The sequence below is a fragment of the Coregonus clupeaformis genome, chromosome 12 (genome assembly GCF_020615455.1).
Source record: "Coregonus clupeaformis isolate EN_2021a chromosome 12, ASM2061545v1, whole genome shotgun sequence".
In the NCBI taxonomy this organism is placed as follows: domain Eukaryota; kingdom Metazoa; phylum Chordata; class Actinopteri; order Salmoniformes; family Salmonidae; genus Coregonus; species Coregonus clupeaformis.
In genome coordinates this window covers 12,417,322-12,444,354 of record NC_059203.1, presented here as the reverse complement: position 1 = coordinate 12,444,354, position 27,033 = coordinate 12,417,322, and the positions used below count along the sequence as shown (strand labels likewise).

Below are 27,033 nucleotides of genomic sequence, written 5' to 3'. Positions count from 1 at the left end.
TGTAAATTCAATGAATCAAATTGAGAGGGTAGGTGCGTTTTCGGGGGAAAACTTTCTTTAATAAACTGGAGAACAATGGGAGTATTTTTTCCTCATTGATTATACACTGATCTGCCATGGCCGGTGCGTTTGTAAGGATCATGATGTGGGTAACGATTTTACATAGCTTAACAAAGCTATACCATGCATAAACAATTCCCACTAAAAAAAAATGTGTTGGATGTTTTATACGACACAACCAAGCATACTGTTTTAGTTTGTACTGTTGTATTTGAGTGGACAAAAAAAAAGATGTATAAAGCACAAGATGTATGTACACAAGATTCCATGGGTAACATTGCCAGTGAATTTGTGCCTCAGAAATCAAGCATTTCATAGGCAAAAAAGAAACACTTGTTGAGACATCAAAACATACAGGTCACACAGTTTTAAAAACCTAAGGTCTGAGAAGTCCATTGGTCTATCCAGATTCATTTCCCATCCCCTTCTTCCTCCTCTTTGTCATCATTATCCTGCATGGCTTCTTCCTCTTCTTCCTCAGCTAGCTTCTCAAAGTCGCTCGTTTCAGAGTTCCACATGCACTTGATCTGCACTCTGAATTCAGCCATCTCAATCCCAAAGAGTTTCTATATGGGGAAAATAATATAATTTGATTAGCCATTTATGGAAGCATCTAGCAACTGTGGACTTGCAGAATGTCTCATAGGCCTATCCGGTGTAGACTGGGGGAAAGGTTTAGAACTCACCAGAATACGGGCCTGTTCAGGGGTTAGTGTGTCTCCCTCTTTGCACACGTCATGGTCTTTCAGTAGTGTCACCACTCCTACAACAAAACAATTGCAACATTTAATCCTTCCCCTTTGGAAGTAATCAAAAGTCAACTTGACTAGTTATTGAAGAGCTTGGGTTGTTAGATCAGATGTTGAAGTTTGAAGCATTAAAAAAAGTTACTTTAAATTAAACAAAACGGGTCACTAGAGGGAGGTCACAGCCATCCTTTCATTACATACTTATAAAAGGTTTCACTGAACATCAGAGACAGGTTATCACCTTTCTTGAGTGCTGTGGGGAGTCCCAACTGTCTCAGCTGTGGCTCCATGGAGTGAGGGAACTGTTCCAGGGGTCCTTCATCAAGTGTTACGGCCATCCCTGCCTTGTTTCCCGCTCGTGCAAAATCCATCTCTTTGAACTGGCTGAAATATCTGAAAAACATTTATCAAGAGAAAAACAACTTATATGAAACTACCATGGAGGACAAGGAATCAGCCGCAGCACCAGATGAACACAAAAATGGACTGAATCTAAATGATGGTACATCTTTAACAGAAATGCAAGACATAGGTCTACTTACTCTTGTACCTCTTCCTTGGTTTTATTTGTGAATAACACACCCACTTCTCCTCTCAGAAACCGGCTGACCTACAAAATAAACAGAGAATGACATTAATTAAACTCCTTGCAAAGTGTCTTTGTGCAACCAAAATTACAAGACCTTCACTCATGAGTCTACATGACTCCATCACAACAAATATAGCATACCTTGTGCAAATGGTCTTTGTACTCGCTTGTTGGTCCTTTCCCTATAGCAATCATCATTACTTTGTTTTTGCCAAAAAAGAATCTGAAGGAGAAGAAAAACATCACCTCATTGTCAAACCAGCAAGTCAACTGCACATACATATATGCATACCACGTCATGGGGGTCTGACAATTAGATTTGTCTGAGTAATGAGAACCAGGCTGCATAGACCTGTGTTGTGTGTGTCCTTACCGACTGTGTTTCCAGGCTGTCCTGATGTCTTTCAATTTGTTGTTCCTCATGTTTGCCACAGAGAAGATGAACAGATGCTTGTAAATGTCCACACATTTCCGCAACTATAAAGACATGGACATACAGACTATTAGTCAAACGTTTATTAGCTAGATACCTATGTCAGACAGGAAACAACTAGCTAGCTAGAATTGAATGGGCATCAGTAGACGTAGTTACCTCTTCTATTAAGTTCTGTTTGGTTTCCAGCCCCTTCTTGGCTGTTTTTGTTAGTGAAACTGAAGAGGAAGTGAAAAAGGCAAACAATCAGATTTGATACATACAGGACAACAAAGTATTTTCAGCATTAGCTATCTTGGTAAACATAATTAGCTAGCTAATTATTAGCGTATCTCCACAGCTGGTGCTAGCTTTGTAGCTAACGTTAGCTTCCTAGCTAGCTAGCTGGCTCCTCTTTCACCTCTTGATGCAAGACATACCCTATACATGCTTTACTCGTGAACTGTTACATCAAGCAATACACTAGACTACATATACCCTTCATCTACTGGATGAATGACATAAAAAAACTACTTTTCTTGTCTCTCTTTGACTTCGGCATGCTTCTCACGTTGTGTAGACCTATGGAAGAAAATGATCCCACGTGTTTCTGTCTGTCGAATATAGCGGTCCAAAGATATGCCTACAATTAAGGAATTGTTCACTTGCATTTCCCGAGAGCATTTTCTGCTACATAATTGAATTTAAATCAAATATTGAGTTTGCAAATATAAATAGATGATTTAATAATCTGGATAATTTTTTTTGAAAAATGTGCTTTATGGACATGGTCTCTTTTTCCCCAGTAGATGGAACCCTGCAAACATGAGAGTGCACACCTTATAATAAGTGCTGTAACAAGCACACGGCAATCATGATGAAGCCATTAAAGGTTATTATGGTGTGACAGAAATAATGATTTATTTCTTTATTCTGTGGCGTTTTCTATTGAGTCTAAATACTGTAAAGCACATATTGCGCTGCAAATGTGACCACTTGGAGAGGGGAGCAGTTTCACTTGAGTGAGGTGTCTGTGGTATGCACTTGCAAGTAAAGGTTGCTTCTCTCTCTAAAATATGATTCAATGTAGGCTAATTAATCAATGCTTTAACAGACATGGATACAGTGGCTGTTGCCTGCTGTGTTTGTGAAATAATTATCTATCACAGATGAGTTTATGGACAACAGCACATGTATCTTATGCTCTGCACAGAGCCATGCATTCTGTCAAGGGAGCCACCTTGCAGCTAGATCTATTGATCTGGTTTGAGGCGTTGCATGGATCAGCAGACACAACAGCTGCAGTAGTGCATTTATTGAGCATTATTCAGCAGCGGGTGTGGTGGGGGCTTGACTTGTCAAATCTGGGTCATATTGGTATGTGACATCATGTCACCCATCTCCCATCCTCACTCCATCTCTCTTTTCTTCCCATCCACTCTGCTGCATAAGTATAGCCCATGATTATGTAGTGATGAAATTATGAATTACTGTGGTGATTTATACAAGGCTTAAAACGATAAATCTCCATCACCCATGGTTGTATCTGTGAACCTGAAGTGAGAAATGCAGTGGCAAGAGGTGAAATCCCAGATAGACAAACTATTAGGCCTACCTGGCTCCTGCAGACACAAGCACCTAGTGATGGTGTACCAAACATACAAATGAAATGGAGCTGTGAGTGTGTGTGTGTGTTCTTTCTCTTCTTTGTAGACTTCACTTATTTTCTTTAGCTTGTATGACTCAATATTTCCACCTTATTTTCTCAATGATGCGACTGGGTTTAAATGGAGGGCTTTATTCTAATGAAATCTAAAATCTCTGATGAAGTGTTGTCCAGCCTCCATCAGCTCAGCTGACGCCAATGTATGGAGTGATTTCAGTGGCAATATGTATTTGAATTCCACAATTTTGAATTTGGATTAAGATATTGAATTTGAACATGTAATGCTCAAATTGAATCATTGATTTAATAAATTGAACTTGTATTTCATGATTTCAAACTGAATTGAATGAATTCAAATACAATTTATCTTGGCAATGATTTTTGTTTTGGGGGGGGGGGCACTGAAATTACTCCATACCGATAACGGACACTATGTCAAAGTTAAAACAGAGATTGGATTGGTTAAAATAGGATAGGTCATATTCGCGGGACTATTTGAAGCAGAAGGAAAATAACATTTTGAATAGAGTACAGCTTATGTCAATATTTAAACAAAGCACATTAGAAATGTTCAGCTGAAGATGAAACAACTTAACCTTAACCTCCCGAGTGGCGCAGTGGTCTAAGGCACTGCATCGCAGTGCTAGCTGTGCCACTAGAGATCCTAGTTCAAATCCAGGCTCTGTCATAGCTGGCCGCGACCGGGAGACCCATGGGGCGGCGCACAATTGGCCCAGGGTAGGGGAGGGAATAGCCGGCAGGGATGTAGCTCAGTTGGTAGAGCATGGCGTTTGCAACGCCAGGGTTGTGGGTTTGATTCCCACGGGGGGCCAGTATGAAAAATACAAAAAATTATGTATGCACTCACTAACTGTAAGTCGCTCTGGATAAGAGTGTCTGCTAAATGACTAAAATTTTAATGAAGAACATGAAGGAGCATTGGAAGTTGCTTTTCAACAGGTTCAAAACAGTTAGCGTCAGCTAGCTAATGTTTTCATTTCTACTGTGTGTTGTTGTCTCTTGTCTGTTTACAGATAAAGGGAAACCGCATGACCAAATCATCATAGTTAACAACTCAACCTTCAGCAGCCTTTGCTAGCCTAGGCCCATTTGCGACTATCCCAGCATTATTTGGTTCCTGCGTCATACGGTTTGTTTAATTGGCTAGCTAACATGCACCTTTTCATACAAACAATTCTAACTAAAAGGGCTTGTCATATACGTATGGAGGATGTATCTGCCTTTTGTGGTCTCCCAACCGATATAGCTAGACCGCAGGCCAGAGTGACTCAGCCTGAAGTTGGCTGACCCTGGAGAGGCTGGGGCCTGGGCAGAGCCCGCTGGCAGTTGGAGGTACAGAGGTCTCCACAGCTACTTCTTCAAGTAGGTGGATGCTCTTTCAACTCTTTACCAGTCTCCCCTTTATTTCTTGCTTCTTTGTAGTCTCGTTTTCGTTTCTGCTCAGCTGCTCCTTCAAGTAGATGGATGCTCTAGCTACAGTTTGTAACAGCGTGGTTGTCTGTCCTTTCTCCATCTCATGCTCATCTTTGCTGAGACAAGTATGGCAGTAAAATGTAGAAGTGTGCATGTGACAGCTGCTGATGTAAAAGGGCTTTATGAATGGAGTCTTTATACTGCATGTAGGCTAAGGGTTGTCTAATCTTTCTCACTGGTGGTTTCTGTTTTTTCCAGATGTGATGGTGCGAGGCACTCTACCGCAAATGATGATACTAGGCAAGTTATTGATATGTATAGTATTCTGCTCTCCCCCTCTGTGTTGGCATTTCTGGGTCTCTCTTAACACTGGTATGCTGATGGCACTCAACTCTTTTTCTGCCACTCACCTGACACATATTATCTCTGTGTTTCTGGAAGATGTCTCCGCTTGGATGTTGATCCACACCCTCAAGCTCAAACTCTAAAAGACAATGCTGCTATTCCTTCCTTGGGAGACCTGCCAGCTCCAAGACATCTCCATCACTGTTGACAACTGCATTGTGTCCACCTCCCAAACTGTGAATAACCTTTGACTGAGGTAGGCTGTCTAGGTGGATGTGCAATGAGGAGCCAGACAAGTATGCTATGGTGCAATCTGCTATTAACACAGGACAGGAGAAAATGTAGAGGACGTGACAAGATGGGAATATCCCTCCTGTGTGTGCTGTTGCCTTGAGGAGGCATGGACAGAAGGTGGTAAAGGGAAGTAGTTTGTGGTTGTTTTAGTGTGGTAGTTGGTGGTTGTGCTTTAGTTTGTGGTTGCTTGCGGTTGGATTTAATAGTGGTAGTATGTTGTTGGTATGATTGTACAGGATGTGTAGAGGATTATACGGGAGGGAAAATGCTATCTAATACATTCTATCATTTTCCTGTATCCTGCCACAGTCCAACAACAATATTAGATCCTGATTCTTGTCAATCTTAGATCCTGAAAATCTCCCACATTTTGTTAGATCTTGCAAAGAACACAGATGTTTTCCAATAATCCACCGGGTGCGCTATTGTGTTTGTTTATTTTCATTGTTGAAGTGTAACTGTTGAAAACTGTTGGAAGTGTTAACACTTAGCCTCAGTCAGTGAATATGAGTTTTGATTTGATTTATTATGATCCCCATTAGCCGACGCCAATGGGCGACAGCTAACCTTACTGGGGTCCGACATAATGAAAAAGAGATTACAGACAAAAAATACCTTACAAATGACATACATTTAAAAACATTAACATGTAGTGTGCGTGTGCATCTATCAGTTACACATACATGTCAGTACATACACACAACAAGTAGGTCACATGGGGGAGAGGTGTTGTGCCGTGATGTGTTGCTTTATTTGTTTTTTGAAACCAGGTTTGCTGTTCACTTGCGCTATATAAGATGGAAGGGAATTCAATGCACTCATGGCTCTGTATAATACTGTACGTTTCCTTGAATTTGTTCTGGACCTGGGGACTGTGAAAAGACCCCTGGTTGCATGTCTGGTGAGGTAAGTGTGTGTGTGTCAGTGCTGTGTGTAAGTTGACTATGCAAATAATTTGGAATTTCCAACACATGAATGTTTCTTATAAAAACAAGAAGTGACGCAGTCAGTCTTTCCTCAACTCTCAGCCAAGAGAGACTGGCATGCATAGTATTAATATTAGCCCTCTGATTACAATGAAGAGCAAGATGTGCTGCTCTGTTCTGGGCCAGCTGCAGCTTAACTAGGTCTTTCTTTGCAGCACTTGACCATATGCCTGGACAATAATCAAGATAAGATCAAACTAGAGCCTGTACGACTTGCTTTGTGGAGTGTGGTGTCAAAAATGCAGAGCATCTCTTTATTTATTATTTGACCATGACAGTTTACAATCTAAGGTAACACCAAGTAATTTAGTCTCCTCAACTTGTTCAACAGCCACACCATTCATTACCAGATTCAGCTGAGGTCTAGAACTTAGGGAATGATTTGTACCAAATACAATGCTCTTAGTTTTAGAGATGTTTAGGACCAGTTTATTACTGGCCACCCATTCCAAAACTGACTGCAACTCTTTGTTAAGGGTTTCAGTGACTTCATTAGCTGTGGTTGCTGATGTGTATGTGGTTGAATCATCAGCATACATGGACACACATGCTTTGTTTAATGCCAGTGGCAGGTTATGGGTAAAAATAAAAAAAAGAGTAGAGGGCCTAGAGAGCTGCCCTGTGGTACACCACACTTTACATGTTTGACATTAGAGAAGCTTCCATTAAAGAAAACTCTCTGAGTTCTATTAGATAGATAGCTCTGAATCCTCGATATGCAAAGGTTGAAAAGCCATAACACATGTGTTTTCTCAACAACAGGTTATTGTCAATTATATCTGCGTACTGCACTGACACAAATGACTGATGATTGGTTGAAATAAATAGCTAATAAGAAGATTGTGGGAACTGTACTGTTAGATTTCAGGCTGCACTGAAATCTAACAGTACAGTTCCCACAATCTTCTTATTAGCTATTTATTTCAACCAATCATCAGTCATTTGTGTCAGTGCAGTACATGTTGAGTGCCCTTCTCTATAAGCATGCTGAAAGTCTGTTGTTAATTTGTTTACAGAGAAATAGCATTGTATTTGGTCAAACAGGTGAGACAACATTATACCAATAACATCATGATATTGTATTGCTACATTTTAAAGTTTAACAATTTGTTTTCTGCACAGGGTGACTGGGAGCTCTGAAGCCCAAAGTGCAGAATTATGAGGGAAAATACAGTTTCTAAAATTGAGAAATTGACATATTAACCCTAGAATTTCAAGCCTACCTTGAAATAACTAAATGTGTCCACTTAAGGACATTCTTCAAAAGGCCTATGGATTTGCGAGTACTGTGCGTGTGTTTTTGCGCGTGAGGGGAAGTGACAGAGAATGGGAGGGTTGATGCATACAGTGCCCAGTTTAGCAGCTTGCATGAATGACCCAGCGGCGCCACAAATAGGCACGGGTAGGGCTGTAGACTACTCTGTCATCACACCGCGGTACCAGAGTCCGGAGAGAGAGACGCGAATGGGAGCAAAGACATGGAGTGTGTGTAGAGAGAATGGGAAAGATGAAACTGTGAGCATAGGCCTACAGCATCAGCAGCATCTGAAAAAGCAGAGGCAAACGCACGGTGTCTCATATTACTGCGTATAACAGAGGAGGATGGAAACTTTCCCGTTGCGCCAGAGATCTGGATTGATAATATTATATGTTTGTGGATAGCCTACCATTGTTTTTTTGCGCACCAATAGGAAAAGGTGTTTTCTGGAGGTTTGAGGACAGCGATGGTTGCATCACCTTCAACAGCCGGTCAATCTCATTTCAAGGAGCCACATCATAAGCACTACCTGGGGAACTGGTCTTTTGGAGGATATGCAGATATAGGATCGGTTTGGTTGTTAAATTCATTTAGCAAACCAAACACTAAAACCAGCTATTATCATTTGTATGTTTACCAGTATGATGAACTCTTTTTTTGATACTTCGCCTGCTGCTATGATTGCTACAATTCCTGTCAGCGGTATGTCCACTGCTGGGACGGGCGCGGTAACCAGTGCGCTGCGAAATGATTTGGGGTCCAATATCCATGTCCTGAAGACTCTGAACCTGCGGTTTCGCTGTTTTCTTGCCAAAGTTCATGAACTAGAGCGGAGAAACAAGTTGTTAGAGAACCAACTGCAGCAAGCCTTGCAGCAACAACGATACCAAGTATACACTCGTGAAGTGGCTGTCCAAACCGACTCTCCTGAATCCCGACTGCCTGGTACCATTTGGAGTTTCACGCACGTGAGAAGACACGGAGAGCGCTATGAGACTCTCCAGGGGCCCGGCGTATCCTGGAATCACCCGGACGGTGTTGGGGTCCAAATCGATACGATCACCCCAGAAATAAGAGCTCTGTATAATGTGTTGGCTAAAGTCAAACGAGAGAGAGACGAATACAAGAGAAAGTAAGTAGCCTACCAACAAACTACTGCACTCTGACAGTGACATCAGTGCGCATTTTGAATTGCAGCAGTTATAGGCCTGACTGAAAGTAGCAGCACCAGTCTAAACTTTATTTCTGCATAAAAATTCAACTGGATGATAATACAACTTCATGATTATTTTTCATCCGATAGGAAATACGCCATGGGTAGAGAAACTGCAACTCTCAATACCTCCCACTTGCCTATATTTTTAAAGAGGCAAGGCAATCAGCAGTTGAAACAATACCAAAGCCTTCTCACAGCCCCTGTTTCTGTAAAATGCTGAAGGATGGGGCTGGAGAAATATAACCAGTCTCAAATTCATAGACAGAGCTATGGATGCAAGGACTGACCATACATTATATACAAATGATTGTGTTAACAATGTTGTGAGGCTATATAGTGTTTGTTAACATTTACTTTGTTTACAGACATTGGAGTAAAATAAGCTTATATTTTGGGTTCTGATGGGGTACGACATTTGAACTAAGTTCATGATGCATTTATAAGTTATATTCTTTAAGAATCAATGGGTACATATCATTCATTTATAAATAAATACAATTTATGTAGCAACTTTAGTTTGCCCCTTAAAGGGTGGATTGATTAATTGCTTACTAGGCATATTTTGGCAGCCAAACAGCAAGCAACAAGGGTATTGTGGCTCTTGCCAAAACCATGCGATTGTTCAAAGCAATCTACCTCCATTAAGTTTTAACTCAGGACAGATTTGTTGAAACCAGTTTCAAATATTTAATTGTCATCATCCTTAGTATGAACCATGATTGGTTGACCCATGAGCAGTTATGTGGCCTCTAGGTCAGAAGGTGCTGTTATCATGGTGAGATTATAGAAATGATAAAGAACGAAGCTAAAAGCAGCCAGAGTTCATACAATATAGGTTAGCAGTGTTTCACATTGGTACAGTAATACATACAGCGAGGAAGCTGAAGCTAGAGGGTACCTCCGAGGGAAAATAGTGGGTGCACTGCATTTAAATTTAACACTGTCATTGCAATTTCAAACCTGATTACACTGTCTTCATGGAGTTCACCATGGTAGAATGGTTCATGGTGAGGGTCTCCCATCCATCTCCAGCTTCCTCTATGCTCATACTGATGTCATTTCCCAAAGGATTCACTGCAGCATCCCTGGCCCACATAACAACAGGCCGGCATGACTGGCTACTGCAGGGACCCCTGCCAATCGCCTCTGTTGCCCAATGATTCAACCAGGGAAGCATTCAATAGAGCCCTAACTGAGCTAAGAGTCTGGCTATGGAATAGACTCACTTCCATGTCTCCATACTGACTAACTGACACAGGATGATGAAGTCATGAACTGTGTTTAGTGCCCCGTGTAGCTCAGTTGGTAGAGCATTGCGCTTGCAACGCCAGGGTTGTGGGTTCGATTCCCATGGGGGGCCAGTATGAAAAAGTATGAAAATGTATGCACTCACTAACTGTAAGTCGCTCTGGATAAGAGCGTCTGTAAAATGTAAATGTAATCCTCCATTGGAGGGTGATCTAATTGGTAAAGTAGCCAATTTGTAACTCTGCTTTAAATGACTGACAAGGCATGGAACAATCTTGCAAAGCTATGCTCACATTATGATTGGGAGATACCAGCTCCATGTACTTTAGACATTTCTGCAGTTAAGATAAAAAAAGTCCTAGGCCCAATGTTTCCATTGCTAAATCAGGGAGTAAGTAGCTGTCAGTTGATGGCACAGATATGTTAGGCTTCAGACACTATTAATATTCTTTAGATGCATTTCAGATAATAGCCCTCAATATAATAGCGATTCATTCTGAGAGGCAAGACTGCATTTCCTGCTGTGCAGTATTAAGTGAATGGAACATTCAAGAATGCATGATAACAAGTCAACTGAGTAGGATATGCTGTCAAAAGACTGGCCTAATAGCCCACTAACAGTAGCCACCCTTTTCTCCACTCCTCCCTGTCTCATGCAGACTGCTTTGTAAGGCTTATTCAATCCTGCTGGAGAGGCCCTGCACCTTCAGCCTAGTGTGCTGATTTATTAAAGCTTTACGAGTGTGGATACACCATGAGATGGATTGCCAGCTGTCCCAAAGTATTCATATGTTTATGATCTGCTTCTTTACAATGCAACCTTCCCAGATCCGGCGTCCATTTTGTAAGCTTCAGGAAAAACAGAATGATTTGTCACCAGCCATCACATGATTGCAATATTGATATACTGTATCTATGGAATTAGTTTGGATAGGATTTATTAGATTTTTCATACCAGATTTGGGAAACTTTTGATCTAAGTATCTGATATCTGTAGAGAGATGGCAAGAAGTAATCAATTTACTTACAGTACCAGTCAAAAAGTTTGGACACACCTACTCATTCAAGGGTTTTTCTTTATTTTTACTATTTTCTACATTGTAGAATAATAGTGAAGACATCAAAACTATGAAATAACACATATGGAATCATGTAGTAACCAAAAAAAGTGTATTTTATATTTGAGATTCTTCAAAGTAGCCATCCTTTGCCTTGATGACAGCTATGCACACTCTTGGCATTATCTCAACCAGCTTCATGAGGTAGTCACCTGGAATGCATTTCAATTAAAAGGTGTGCCTTGTAAAAAGTTAATTTGTGTAATTTCTTTCCTTCTTAATGCGTTTGAGCCAATCAGTTGCATTGTGACAAGATAGAGGTGATATACAGAAGATAGCCCTATTTGGTAAAAGACCAAGTCCATATTATGGCAAGAATAGCTCAAATAAGCAAAGAGAAACAACAGTCCATCATTACTTTAAGACATGAAGGTCAGTCAATCTGGAACATTTCAAGAAGTTTGAACGTTTCTTCAGGTGCAGTCACAAAAACCATCAAGCGCTATGATGAAACTGGCTCTCATGAGGCCGCCACAGGAATGGAAGACCAAGAGTTACCTCTGCTGCAGAGGATAAGTTCATTAGAGTTACCAGCCTCAGAAATTGCAGCCCAACTAAATGCTTCACAGAGTTCAAGTGACAGACACATCTCAACATCAACTGTTCAGAGGAGACTGCGTGTATCAGGCCTTCATGGTTGAATTGCTGCAAAGAAACCAACACTAAAGGACACCAATAATAAGAAGAGATTTGCTTGGGCCAAGAAACACGAGCAATGGACATTAGACCGGTGGAAATCTGTCCTTTGGTCTGATGAGTCCAAATTTGAGATTTTTGGTTCCAACTTTTATTTTCTTTCTTTATTTGCTTTCACCTTTATTTAACCAGGTAAGCCAGTTGAGAACAAGTTGTCATTTACAACTGCGACCTGGCCAAGATAAAGCAAAGCAGTGCGATAAAAACAACAACAACACAGAGTTACATATGGAATAAACAAAAACGTACAGTCAATAACACAATAGAAAATAGAAAATCTATATACAGTGTGTGCAAATGTAGTAAGTTATGGAGGTAAGGCAAACAAATGATAGTCCCATTAAGTGCAAACCAGATGGGATGGCGTATCGCTGCAGAATGCTGTGGTAGCCATACTGGTTAAATGTGCCTTTGTGTGTCTTTGTGAGATGCAGAGTAGATGAACGGATGATCTCCGCATGTGTGGTTGTAACAGTTGATGTTGAGATGTGTCTGTTACTTGAACTCTGTGAAGCATTTAGTTCCCACCGTGGACCATGGAGGAGGAGGTGTCATGGTGTGGGGGTACTTTGCTGGTGACACTGTCGGTGATTTATTTAGAATTCAAGGCACATTTAACCAGTATGGCTACCACAGCATTCTGCAGCGATACGCCATCCCATCTGGTTTGCGCTTAATGGGACTATCATTTGTTTTTCAACAGGAAAATGACCCAAAACACACCTCCAGGCTGTGTAAGGGCTATTTGACGAAGAAGGAGAGTGATGGAGTGCTGCATCAGATGACCTGGCCTCCACAATTTCCCGACCTCAACCCAATTGAGATGGTTTGGGATGAGTTGGACCGCAGAGTGAAGGAAAAGCAGCCAACAAGTGCTCAGCATATGTGGGAACTCCTTCAAGACTGTTGGAAAAGCATTCCAGGTGAACCTGGTTCAGAGAATGCGAGGAGTGTGCAAAGCTGTCATCAAGGCAAAGGGTGGCTACTTTGAAGAATCTCTTGATTTGGTTAGAACTTTATTGGTTAATACATGATTCCATATGTGTTATTTCATAGTTTTGATGTCTTCACTATCATTCTAAAAGGTAGAAAATAGTAAAAATAAAGAAAAATCCTTGAATGAATAGGTGTGTCTTTTGACTGGTACTGTATGTTAAACATGTCATAACAGAATTTGTTATCACATGATTTCAATCTCACCTGTTCCCCCCAGGGAACAATAATGATAAACTTCTTTCTAAATTGCTTAGTGCTCAGTTGCACAATGTTCATTGTTTTGCAGTTGTGCAACAGTCTCTATTATTTCTTGGTCGCAAAGTTTAATGCCAGATTTGGGAAAGAGCCTTACCTCTTATCTGATTTTATATCCGACTTTTGCAACACTGTCTGAGCAGGACATACAGTACATAGATGTACAAGCAATAATTATTTGGACATTTATTTTGGGGGATGCAAACACACACACGCACACACACACAGTACATCATCCCATGGATGGATGATAGGCTCAGTTAATCAGTGAGACATCTTTTATTTATTTAACCTTTATTTGATCAGGGAAGACATATTGAGACCAAGGTCTCTTTTACAAATGCGCCCTGTATATACAACATAAATATACACATTATAACCTAAATATATACAGTACCAGTCAAAAGTTTGGACACACCTACTCATTCAAGGGTTTTTCTTAATTTGTACTATTTTCTACATTGTAGAATAGTAGTGAAGACATTAAAATGATGAAATAACAGATATGGAATCATGTAGTACCCAAAAAAGTGTTAAACAATTCAAAATATATTTTATATTTGAGTTTCTTCAAAGTAGCCACCCTTTGCCTTGATGACAGCTTTGCACACGCTTGGCATTCTCTCAACCAGCTTCATGAGGTAGTCACCTGGAATGCATTTCAATTAACAGGTGTGCCTTGTTGAAAGTTAATTTGTGGAATTTCTTTCCTTCTTAATGTGTTTGAGCCAATCAGTCGTGTTGTGACAAGGAAGGGGTGGTGTACAGAAGAAGCCCTATTTGGTAAAAGACCAAGTCCATATTATGGCAAGAACAGCTCAAATAAGCGAAGAGAAACGACAGTCCATCATTACTTTAAGACATGAAGGTCAGTCAATCCGGAACAGAGAATGCCAAGAGTGTGCAAAGCTGTCATCAAGGGTGGCTACTTTGAAGAATATAATATATAATATTAATTTTTTTAAAACACTTTTTTGGTTACTACACGATTCCATATGTGTTATTTCATAGTTTTGATGTCTTCACTATTATTATACAAGGTAGAAACTAGTAAAAATAAAGAAAAACCCTTGAATGAATAGGTGTGTCCACATTTTTGACTTGTACTGTATATACAGTTGAAGTCGGAAGTTTACATACACCTTAGCCAAATACATTTAAACTCAGTTTTTCACAATTCCTGACATTTAATCCAAGTAAAAATTCCCTGTCTTAGGTCAGTTAGGATCACCACTTTATTTTAAGAATGTGAAATGTCAGAATAATAGTAGAGAGAATGATTTATTTCAGCTTTTATTTCTTTCATCACATTCCCAGTGGGTCAGAAGTTTACATACACTCAATTAGTATTTGGTAGCATTGCCTTTAAATTGTTTAACTTGGGTCAAACGTTTCGGTTAGCCTTCCACAAGCTTCCCACAATAAGTTGGGTGAATTTTGGCCCATTCCTCCTGACAGAGCTGGTGTAACTGAGTCAGATTTGTAGGCCTCCTTGCTCGCACACGCTTTTCAGTTCTGCCCACAAATGTTCTATAGAATTGAGGTCAGGGCTTTGTGATGGCCACTCCAATACCTTGACTTTGTTGTCCTTTTGCCATTTTGCCACAACTTTGGAAGTATGCTTGAGGTCATTGTCCATTTGGAAGACCCATTTGCGACCAAGTTTTAACTTCCTGACTGATGTCTTGAGATGTTGCTTCAATATATCCACATAATTTTCTTTCCTCATGATGCCATCTATTTTGTGAAGTGCACCAGTCCCTCCTGCAACAAAGCACCTCCACAGCATGATGCTGCCACCCCCGTGCTTCACGGTTGGGATGGTGTTCTTCGGCTTGCAAGGCACCCCCTTTTTCCTCCAAACATAACGATGGTCATTATGGCCAAACAGTTCTATTTTTGTTTCATCAGACCAGAGGACATTTCTCCAAAAAGTATGATCTTTGCTCCCATATGCAGTTGCAAACCGTAGTCAGGCTTTTTTATTGCGGTTTTGGAGCAGTGGCTTCTTCGTTGCTGAGCGGCCTTTCAGGTTATGTCGATATAGGATTCATTTTACTGTGGATATAGATACTTTGGTACCTGTTTCCTCCAGCATCTTCACAGGGTCCTTTGCTGTTGTTCTGGGATTGATTTGCACTTTTCGCACCAAAGTATGTTCATCTCTAGGAGACAGAACGCGTCTCCTCCCTGAGTGGTATGACGGCTGTGTAGTCCCATGGTGTTTATACTTGCATACTATTGTTTGTACAGATGAATGTGGTACCTTCAGGCGTTTGGAAATTGCTCCCAAGGATGAACCAGACTTGTGGAGGTCTATAATTTCTTTCTGAGGTCTTTGCAGATTTCTTTTGATTTTCCCATGATGTCAAGCAAAGAAGCACTGAGTTTGAAGGTAGGCCTTGAAATACATTCACAGGTACACCTCCAATTGACTCAAATGATGTCAGTTAGCCTATCAGAAGCTTCTAAAGCCATGACATCACTTTCTGGAATTTTCCAAGCTGTTTAAAGACACAGTCAACTTAGTGTATGTAAACTTCTGACCGACTGGAATTGTGATACAGTGAATTATAAGTGAAATATTCTGTCTGTAAACAATTGTTGGAAAAATTACTTGTGTCATGCACAAAGTAGATGTCCTAGCCGACTTGCCAAAACTATAGTTTGTTAACAAGAAATTTGTGGAGTGGTTGAAAAACCTGCTTTAATGACTCCAACCTAAGCGTATGTAAACTTCTGACTTCAAATGTATATGCACATTAAAATAAAATAAAACTGTAATGGGAAGCACAAATAAAACATCACAAATCACCCAGAAAAACAGTTACATTCTTCCACAAATAAGTCCCCAATCAGTATTTTTAATTGAACGGCACCAGAACATCAAGACGGTGCATTAAAACTAAAAGCAGATTTTCCTAGTTTGGTGGAGACCCTAGGAACCTGAAGAGTTAACCAATCCTGTGAACGGGTTAGGCAACTCATGTGTCTATACTTCAACAATAAAGTTAGATAAGACAGAAGTTTATGAAGTAGGGCCTTGTAAACACAAAGGGAGTAATTTAGAGATCTGCGGGTCTTTAGCGAAGTCCAGACAACTTTTTGATACAGGATGCAGTGATGAGTATCAAAACTGTCACCTGTAACAAAGGCACTATGGTAGATGGCATCCAAAGGTTTAAGAGTAGTATCAGCTGCACTTTGATGAATAATATCACAATAATCAAGAAAGATAGAAAGGTTGACTGAATAATCTGCTATCTACTGCTTAGAGAAAGGCATGATCTGTTTCTGTAAAAAAAGCCATCTTTAAATCTTAGGTTCTTAACCAGCTTATCTATATGTTTTTTAAACGTCAAATCCATATCAATCCAAATGCCTAAGTATTTATATGCGAGAACACGTTCGATTGGAGAACCGTCTAATGAGTGAACATGTAGTTCATCTGAAACATACTTACGAGACATCATGTATTTCTTTTTGCCCGTATTAAGCACAAGTTTTAAATCAGCAAGGGATTCCTGCATAGCTATAAAATCTGACTGTAGTTTTGACACAGCGAGATCAACAGTCAGGGCAATAGCATACATAATAGTATCATCCGAATAATAATGAAACTTACATTTTTTAACAGATTGAGCAATGGTGTTTATATAAATAGTGAAGAGAACCCCTGTGGTACACCTTTATATTCTTCATCAAATTCAGACTTAACCCCATCATTCACGATGGCCTGAGTTCTGTCACTAATATAATCATGAAAACATGAACAGGCGTCAGTGCTCAGTCCTATCAAGGACAACTTATTCAATAAAATAGCATGATCAACAGTATCAAAAGCTTTTGACAGGTCCACAAACAAAGCAGCACATTTCATTTTAGTTTCTGATGCGTTCAAAATTCAAAAGTCACTCGCACGTATGAGCTATCTTTGTTGCAGTTGAATAAGATGAGAAAAAAGAAGAAACCCGCACACTGCTCTTGCTAGTATCACTGCTCTTTATTAAGCTTTTCGTATCGGCCTCAAGGCCTTTGTCAAAGCTTTTGTGTCTAAAGTATTAACAATTAAAGTGGTTGCTGTAATAGTGCTATACCCAGGCCTAAACCCTGATTGGTTTACATTCAAAATACATTTCTCAGATAAAAAAGCTAAGTTGTACATTTACCAGGGATTCAAGAATCCTAGCTAGACAAGGAAGCCTTGAAATGGGCCGATAATTATTAAGATCACTACTATCCCCGCCCTTATGGAGTGGCAGCACAAGAGCTGATTTCCATACTTTTGGAATATTTCCTGATAACAATGTTAAATAAAAAATGTGGTTTATTGAGCCGACAATGATGGGCGCTGCACACTTAAGCAGACTGGGATCCAATTGGTCGGCCCCTGTTGATTTATTGTTGTCTAAAACATCCAGGACTTAGCTGTACATTTGTTACTATTATTTCTCGGATCATTCAGCAAGTTTCTCCTATCAGCATCCAGGCCAATATCATTGTGAATAGGCTTAGAAGTTATTTCAAAGAGATAGCACGCTGAAATAAAATGGTGATTTAATGCATCAATGATGGCATTTTTTTCCCCGTAATGAGGCCACTGTCTGAATTAATTTGTTGTGGCAGAGAGGAGGAAGTAGAACCCTTCAGGGATTTGACAGTTTCCAGAATTTAGACGGGCTGCCATTAGAATCCGAAAGCGAAAGCCTTTCTGATTTGTCTTACACAGTGATTCCTCAGTTGCTTAAAAGCTTTCCAGTCCGGGCCTAAGCCTGTGTTCCTGGCCTTGACCCAAGCAGAATTAGTTCTGATAATTTCGGAGTGTACCAGGCATTCAATCTACCTTTAACCCTTAATTTTGTGAAGGGAGCGTGATTATCCACAATAGTATTGAAGACATCTGCAAAAAGGCTCAAAGCTAAATCAGGTTCAGGGATAGTTGAAATACAATCAAGGTCACTAAAATAAAGATCATGTAAAAAGGCCTGTTCACTGAAGTTTTTAAAGTTCCTCTTTGCGATGACACAAGGCTTATGGTCACTAATGTTTTGGGCGAAGACACCAGTAGAAACATATTTATATGGTGTATTCATTAAAATAAGATAAATCAGAGTTGACTTTGGGCCGTGTAGGCTTAGTCACAAGCTGGGTTAAGTTTAGATCATTACACATGTCTTTTAGATTGTCTGAAACCTGCAATTTCCAATCATAATTTAGGGCACCCAGGATAATAACTTCTGATTTAATAAAAGAAGACAACAAACTAGTTAACTCCGCAAGTGCACAAAGGTTAGCCGAGGGAGGACGGTAGACCCCTATAACAGTTATGGATACATTGTTCCCCAGACAAAGGCTTAAAGATAGTAGCTACATTTTTTGACAAGGGAAATGGATTTCAGTAAGGAGACAGAGAAATAATTTTTTATAAGAATGGCCACTCCACCACCTCTATCCTGTCTGTCATCTCTGAACACATGATAACCCTCAATATTAATACCAGAGTCCAGAATGTCCCCAGAGAGCCACATTTCAGTCAATACCAGAATGTCTGGATTCGTCTGCATAGCCCAGATCTTGATGTAATCCAGTTTAGGAAGTAAGCTGTTCAGATGCATCAACCCAAGTCCTTGAAGATTTTTTAAGTCACAAGCTACGTTCAGTAGGTGATTTCAGGCCATGTCTGATGGTTGAAATTGATATAGTTGGTATGGCTATAAGATTGCATAAAACTGCACCCTTTGGTCTATCCCTATTAGTAACAGAGGAAGGAGTAGAAATGTAAATAATTTTTCAAGGTTAGGCCCATAGGGCCTGAGGACGTAGCCAATTTCAATATGAGGAACTCTCAGAGTAACCGATGATGCAATGTTATAAACTGACGTACATGGGCTTTGGTTGCTATGGTGCAACAGCCCAAGCCCTCTACGTGATTTGAAAACCAAGGGGGTATTCACGTTTATGGAATTCACATTTGAACTAAAAGCACTGGGTGAGCAGACCACAGTGGGCTTCTATTTTGAGCTACAGGAAGGTTACATGTCTTTCATGTTGACAAATGAGAATAGAAAGATAGGTGACCAAGGTCATTGCCAGTGCCCCAGTTCAGATGGTGAAAGTCATCCATAAATACCAAAGCAATGGTTGAGTATGAGAACATTCTTACATTTAAGTCATTTAGCAGACACTCTTATCCAGAGCAACTTACAATTAGTGAGTGCATTTTTTTTTTTTTCATACTGGTCCCCCGTGGGAAAAGAACCCACAACCCTGGCGTTGCAAACGCCATGCTCTACCAACTGAGCTACACGGAACCACAAACATAGAAATAACTACATCTCTAAACCTATAATGAAAATGGCATTTGAACTCCATCCCAATCACTGACACGGGAGAGACAGAGAGAGAGAGAGAGAGAGAGAGAGAGAGAGAGAGAGAGAGAGAGAGAGAGAGAGAGAGAGAGAGAGAGAGAGAGAGAGAAGGAGAAAAGCAATGTCCTTGTCCCATGTCCCTTTTTATTGGCAATAAAGTGTGTGTGTGTGTGAGTGTGTGTGTGTGTGTGTGTGTGTGTGAGTGTGTGTGTGTGTGAGTGTGTGTGTGTGTGAGTGTGTGTGTGTGTGAGTGTGTGTGTGTGTGTGTGTGAGTGTGTGTGTGTGTGAGTGTGTGTGTGTGTGAGTGTGTGTGTGTGTGAGTGTGTGTGTGTGTGAGTGTGTGTGCCTGTTGCATAAGTATGGCATTTTTATTGTAATGTATTATCCCTCTAGTGTGGCAGTGACAGAATACGACATTGTGTTTGTGTGTTTTTATTTTTATTGAATGGCATGCAGGGTTTACACAGGCTGTGTGTGTGTGTGATAACCTCAAACCAAATGTGAAAAAGAGAATTAAATAAAGAGATGGAGTTGTAAATGGGCAATAAACTGCCTACTAGAGTCTGATTTAGTTGGATGGATGCTTCCTGTTTCAAAGCGTCTTGTAGTGGGATGTTACACAATTTTTATGTGCAGTTGTGACCACCCAGGTTTCAAACCTGTAACATCTGCATAACTCAATACCTTGTTATGCCTGTGAGCTAATCCTTATAGTAGGCATAAGCGTTGCGAGCTAACATAAGTCTTCAGGTCTCAGGCAAGGTTGCTCATAATGTGACCATAGTTCACCGAACCACCTCCGCTACACAATGTTTACTGCAGCAGTTTAGACACAGCGTAGCCCTCAACGACACATCAGCAATAAACTATGCCCCAGTTGGGATTTGAACCAGTGGTGCTCCAAGATCACTACACTCTAAGAAAAAAGGGTTCCAAAATGGTTCTTCGGCTGTCCCCATAGGAGAACCCTTTTTGGTTCCAGGTAGAACCCTTTTTGGTTCCAGGTAGAACCCTTTTTGGTTTCAGGTAGAACCCTTTTGGGTTCCATGTAGAACCCTGTGTGGAAATGGTTCTACATGGAACCCAAAAGTGTTCTAACTGGAAACAAAAAGGGTTCTCCTATGGGGACAGCCAAAATAACCATTTAAGGTTCTAGATAGCACCTTTCTTTCTGAGAGTATATTCCATTCTTCCTTAACTGTTTGGCCATGCCATTGGAGTAGAGACAAGCCACTGCCTTCCTGGATGCCCCTTGAAAAGGGACCTGTTCCAAACCCCAACCCCATACAGGGCAGGCAGGCAGGCAGCACAGCTCTTCGGGAAAGTCTGTTTCTTCCTGCATTAATAATTGAAGGCAGCTGAATTTAGCTGCATTGCCGTGTGTGGTCAATGAGATGAGAATCCTGAGGAGACACTTTCTCTCTACTTTGATCTCTCTGTTGTTGCTCAGGAGATGAAAGGACTAATTGGGCTTTTTGGGTTCATCAAAAGGAGGATAAAGACCTGCCCTCGTGGAAAACCTAATATGGCTAATTACAGAGCACAATAACCTCAGGTTGTAGGTTGTAACTTTATCCAGTTTATCATAATAACATAATTCTGTATTATGTACGCATACCTTTTCGCACTGTTGTGGTCTGCTATGTGTAATTTACATCTGCTGTTCAGGTGGCCTGCTGTACCCAGTAGTCAGTCAGTCCTACACAATTAAAGGTTGAACAAGGGTTCTTCTAAGATCCTCTAAGTTCTTCGAAGAACCTTAGGGTTTTGGCACCGAAAATTGCCCCCAAAAGCTTCTTCCAAGAACCCCATAGGAGGTGGGGTTCATCGAGGAACCTCCTTAGTTGGTGGGGGTTCTTGCAGGAAACTAACTGCCCAACTGAAACATTTGGATTTGAATTTGAAAGGACAGCAGGTGCAGGCTCTGAACAATTTTAAGATCTCCTCAATTTAAGGTAAGGTTTGTCCCTTGTATATTCCAAATTGATATTGTTTTATGATGATATATCTATCTTTTCATATTTGTGCATATCTTTCTGTCACGCCCTGACTCAGGGGACTCTTATTTGTTGAGTCAGGGTGTGATTTTCTATGTGGTGTATATCTATGTTTATGTTCTAGTATGTGTAGTTCTATGTTGGCCGGTGTGGTTCCCAATCAGAGGCAGCTGTCACTCGTTGTCTCTGATTGGGGATCATACTTAGGCAGCCTATTGGCACTCGTTAAGTTGTGGGATCTTGGTCTGTGTGAGTTTGTTGTGTGTTACCGTTGGACGTCACGGTGGTGTATTGTTTTGTCGTTGTTTATTAAGTTTAAAATAAACATGTATGCATATCACGCTGCGCCTTGGTCTGACCCGTCTATGAACGAACGTGACACTTTCTAAAACAGAAAATGGACACAATTCAATGGATATCAATCAATAAAGAGGTAAGAATATGTAGGCTATAAGAATATGTTGAAGGCTAGCTGTATTGGGTGCAGATGACTGAACTGCTCACTTTTGTGTCTGTGTCTGCAGGTATACAGACGAGGAGGCATAGCAAGGTATGTCAATTGGTACTGGTATGTTATGCAGATCACATTTACCATCCTCCTCCCTTACCTCTTCAATTAATATCCCATAGGCCTCTACATTATGTAATGATCTACAGTATGTGTATGAAAACCATTATCAAACCAAGGTATGAGTACTGTCGTGTGCATGTTTTGTTAATCATCTGTATAATTACTGTTTTTTGGATTCCCAGACTTCACCCTCCCTACACCTCTGATGAATATAACAGGAAACCTGTTCGATCACCATGCACTGCAAAATCATTCTGGCTGTGGATATGGAGAACATCAACACATTAACATCAACATGCCAGAGGATATACCCATTGGACTTGGGGCTCTGTTGGGAGTTTACCTCATATTTAGATTATTTTTTATTCTGCTTTGCCACTAAAATCATAATAAACACTGACAACTAAAATATTGTGTTAATTGTTATTGTTATTCATATTATTATTATTAATAATAGGGGGAACCTATTAGGTTCTTTGAGGATCCGTTAAAAGGTGTTCTTTGAAGAACCCCTAAAGGATACTCCAGGAATCTTTTCTTTTTAGAGTGTACACTCTTAGAAGTAAAGGTGCCTGGAAGAACCTTTTGGGTTGCCACACCGGCGGAACCTTTCCAGTTGAAAAAGATTCCTCGAGGAACCCCTCTTTAAAGGGTCTTTGAGGAACCACTTTATAGAGGTTAGAACCGGAACCTTTTTGTGACGGGAGCCTATCAATATATAAATAATAATATATTGTAGAGGTGGCAGCCTATCAGATTGGAGGTGTGGCTTATTGGAGGCGTGGCTTTCAGATAGTTATTTTTGGTCATTCCTGTTCATCATGTTTAGTTTGTACTCTGCAAATTAAAATGTCCTTGAATATTTATGCATATTATGTATTCTAATATAATATTAATGATTACATGCAATAATAAAGTGGTAACTATACCAACTTTTGGATTTGCATCAGCTCATTGAACCTACAAAACTGTCAGTGTTCAACCTTAATATGTGATGACAATACAACAGAAGAGATTAACAGGAATGACAGTTACTCTAACGGGTTGCTAAAAAAATATATGAAAGATACGCCCCTACTAAGCCACGCTTCCACTCCAGGGTTCCTCCAGGAACCCGTTGCTACAGTCGTGGTCAAACGTTTTGAGAATGACACAAATATTAATTTTCACAAAGTCTGCTGCCTCAGTTTTTATGATGGCAATTTGCATATACTCCAGAATGGTATGAAGAGTGATCAGATGAATTGCAATTAATTACAAAGTCTCTCTTTGCCATGAAAATGAACTTAATCCCCCCAAAAAAATTCCACTGCATTTCAGCCCTGCCACAAAAGGACCAGCTGCCATCATGTCAGTGATTCTCTCGTTAACACAGGTGAGAGTGTTGACGAGGACAAGGCTGGAGATCACTCTGTCATAGTGATTGAGTTAGAATAACAGACTGGAAGCTTTAAAAGGAGGGTGGTGCTTGAAATCATTGTTCTTCCTCTGTTAACCATGGTTACCTGCAAGGAAGCACGTGCCATCATCATTGCTTTGCACAAAAAGGGCTTCACAGGCAAGGATATTGCTGCTAGTAAGATAGCACCTAAATCAACCATTTATCAGATCATCGACTCTGTAGCTCAGCTGGTAGAGCACGGCGCTTGTAACGCCAAGGTTGTGGGTTCGATCCCCGGGACCACCCATACACAAAAATGTATGCACGCATGACTGTAAGTCGCTTTGGATAAAAGCGTCTGCTAAATGGCATATTATTATTATTATTATTAACTTCAAGGAGAGAGGTTCAATTGTTGTGAAGAAGGCATCAGGGCGCACAAGAAAATCCAGCAAGCGCCAGGACCGTCTCCTAAAGTTGATTCAGCTGCGGGATTGGGGCACCACCAGTGCAGAGCTTGCTCAGGAATGGCAGCAGGCAGGTGTGAGTGCATCTGCACGCACAGTGAGGCGAAGACTTTTGGAGGGTGGCCTGGTGTCAAGAAGGGCAGCAAAGAAGCCACTTCTCTCCAGGAAAAACATCAGGGACAGACTGATATTCTGCAAAAGGTACAGGGATTGGACTGCTGAGGTCTGGGGTAAAGTCATTTTCTCTGATGAATCCCCTTTCCGATTGTTTGGGGCATCCAGAAAACACCTTGTCCGGAGAAGACAAGGTGAGCGCTACCATCAGTCCTGTGTCATGCCAACAGTAAAGCATCCTGAGACCATTCATGTGTGGGGGTGCTTCTCAGCCAAGGGAGTGGGCTCACTCACAATTTTGCCTAAGAACACAGCCATGAATAAAGAATGGTACCAACACATCCTCTGAGAACAACTTCTCCCAACCATCCAAGAACAGTTTGGTGATGACCAATGCCTTTTCCAGCATGATGGAGCACCTTGCCATAAGGCAAAAATGATAACTAAGTGGCTTGGGGAACAAAACATCGACATTTTGGGTCCATGGCCAGGAAACTCCCCAGACCTTAATCCCATTGAGAACTTGTGGTCGATCCTCAAGAGGCGGGTGGACAAACAAAAATCCACAAATTCGGACAAACTCCAAGCATTTATTATGCAAGAATGGGCTGCCATCAGTCAGGATGTGGCCCAGAAGTTAATTGACAGCATGCCAGGGCGGATTGCAGAGGTCTTGAAAAAGAAGGGTCAACACTGCAAATATTGACTCTTTGCATAAACTTAATGTAATTGTCAATAAAACCCTTTGACACTTATGGAATGCTTGTAATTATACTTCAGTATACCATAGTAACATCTGACAAAAATATCTCATAACACTGAAGCAGCGAACTTTGTGAAGACCAATACTTGTGTCATTCTCAAAACTTTTGACCACGACTGTACATTGAAACATTAAAGGTTCCTCCAAGAACCCCTCAGCTAATTGAAGGTGAAAATATGAACCAATGTCTAGCAATGGTTCCTTGAGGAACTCCAGGGGTTCCTTGAGGATCTCCAGGATTCCTCGAGTCACCACTATTTCTAAGAGTGTAGCCTACACTGCATCCTGGCACTTAGTCCCCTGCCTGTGCTGAGCCCATGGGCTGAGGCCTCCCCTCTCCTCTTTCTGCCCCCTGCTGATACACAGGCAGAGTGAACTCATTTCTCAGAGAACACAGTTAATCGCTCTCTCTCTCCCTCGCTCTCTCGCTCTCTCTCTGTCTCTTTATCTCGCTCTCTCCCTCTCTCGCTCACGCTCTCTCTTTCCTTCTTGTATTTTCCTCTCTCTCACTTGTCTGTATTTTCATCTCTATTTTTCTAATACCAGATTGCAGGTTCAACCAGTCATTACCTCCCTAGCCTTAGGAGGTCAACATAGTGATATCAGACTGTCATTAAGGTCAGGACGTGTCCACAGATATCTGTATCATTAGAAGTGCTTTCAATTATCCTCCGTAGAGGTGATGATAAGCTGCTTCATTTCATGAGAGGCTGCATGCTATCGTTAAGGTCAATGATAAGGCTAGGTGTCTTGGTGTAAAGGAGACGACAGGGAGCTATGGGTTCTCTCCCTATTGATTCTGGGTGAAACTCTGGGTGGGTACTCGCTTGATGGAATCGTTTTTCCGCCTCTGTGTGTCTGCTTTCTTAGTGAGTGCACAATGTTTCTGAAGCAGCACTGGTGCTAGTGGAGGCGATTACTCATGGAAATTGATGTAGCTGAGCGCAGTGGCACACTGCCATGTATGAAAGTGCAGGAATGCACCTGTCTCTTCTAACCACTGCATACACTCTTAGAAAAAAAGGTGCTAAGTAGAACCATACAGCGTTCTTCAGTTTGTCTCCATAGGGAAACCCTTTTTGGTGCTGGTTAGAACCCTTTGCAGAAGGTTCTATCTAGGAACCTCTATGTAGGGTTCTTCAAAGAACCCCCTGTATATGGTTCTACCTAGAACCCTCTATGTAGGGTTCTGCTTAGAACCGTCTATGAAGGGTTCTACCGAGAACTCTTTTATCTTTGGAAGGTTCTTCCTAGAACCGTCTATGAACAGTTCCACCAGCCTTATCAGCCTTTACATTTTTATTATTTATGACAATACATATGTCATAAGGCCTTTCTTTGAGGGCCTAGTTATACTCTAACATGGTTGTGTTAGGAATCTCCTGGTTTACAGGCCACATCAGGCCTGCAAATCACGTTATGCTGGCTTGCAAAGTGATGTGTAATTCCTAATGGAATCCAGCTGGAGTTAGGATATTCAACAAGTGGAATTGTTAATTACCCACAACCTGCATTCAGAATGACTGTCAGGGTAGGTAAGACTGAATACTGAGAGTACCTCAATCATCTAAACTGGAACAACCATCTCAGTAACTGGTGCAATAAATCAAATTACTAACATATTGGACTAGTTTAGAAAACTGTATGATATTTATCTTTGTGTAGCATAAAATTAATCAACCAATCAATGTACATGCAAAAACACAGATATTACAGTAAAACAAACAATTCTTAAAATCTCCCTGCAATAGAGCATGCTGGGAAATATTATATACGATTCTATGTAGAACCCTTATTGCCTTCCAAATAATCCTTCTTGCCTTCCAAAGAATCATCAAAGAACCTTTGTCTTCCAAAAAAGGTTATTCTGATCAAAACAGTTCTTGGTAGAACCCTATCCCTCCCCAAATAACCCTTTTGGAACCCTTTTTTCTAAGAGTGTACCGCTATAGCAGGAGGCTATGGTCAAGTGCAGTGTTTCCCAAGTGGTGCACATGTTGGTTCTTTGCCCTAGCACTACACAGCTGATTCAAATAATCTAAGCTTAATG

The 27,033-nt window shown here is 40.8% G+C and overlaps 2 protein-coding genes across 6 annotated transcripts in view; one reads left to right on the top strand and one right to left on the bottom strand.

Annotated features, from left to right (window-relative positions):
- Positions 1–33: 33 nt before the first annotated feature.
- On the bottom strand, positions 34–2,424 carry LOC121577708 (mRNA turnover protein 4 homolog). The gene is made up of 8 exons (XM_041891522.1): positions 2,345–2,424; positions 1,991–2,049; positions 1,772–1,875; positions 1,540–1,621; positions 1,352–1,419; positions 1,051–1,202; positions 747–823; positions 34–626 (listed from the first exon to the last, which is right to left on the bottom strand). The coding sequence occupies exons 1-8, from the start codon at positions 2,370–2,372 to the stop codon at positions 471–473; spliced, it is 726 nt and encodes a 241-aa protein (XP_041747456.1). The 5' UTR covers positions 2,373–2,424; the 3' UTR covers positions 34–470.
- Positions 2,425–7,757: 5,333 nt separating this feature from the next.
- Positions 7,758–27,033, top strand: part of LOC121577710 (intermediate filament family orphan 2-like) — a 62,309-nt gene continuing 43,033 nt past the window's right edge. For 2 of the 5 annotated variants that reach the window (XM_041891526.2, XM_041891524.1), the window contains exon 1: positions 7,758–8,925. In XM_041891526.2, the coding sequence (XP_041747460.1) occupies positions 8,423–8,925 (503 nt within the window). In that variant the 5' untranslated portion in view covers positions 7,758–8,422. The remainder of the gene's footprint in view (positions 8,926–27,033) is intronic. The other 3 variants (XM_041891528.1, XM_041891525.2, XM_041891527.1) reach the window with 2 other exon arrangements.

What these genes read in the sequence shown, in the direction of transcription:
- LOC121577708 (XM_041891522.1), bottom strand. Translation starts at nt 2,372, where the DNA reads ATGCCGAAGTCAAAGAGAGACAAGAAAA. An exon ending in ACAGCCTGGAAACACAGTCG is followed by an intron (nt 1,622 to 1,771) that starts GTAAGGACACAC and finishes CTTCTCCTTCAG; the next exon opens with ATTCTTTTTTGGCAAAAACA. An exon ending in CCCCACAGCACTCAAGAAAG is followed by an intron (nt 824 to 1,050) that starts GTGATAACCTGT and finishes GTTTTGTTGTAG; the next exon opens with GAGTGGTGACACTACTGAAA.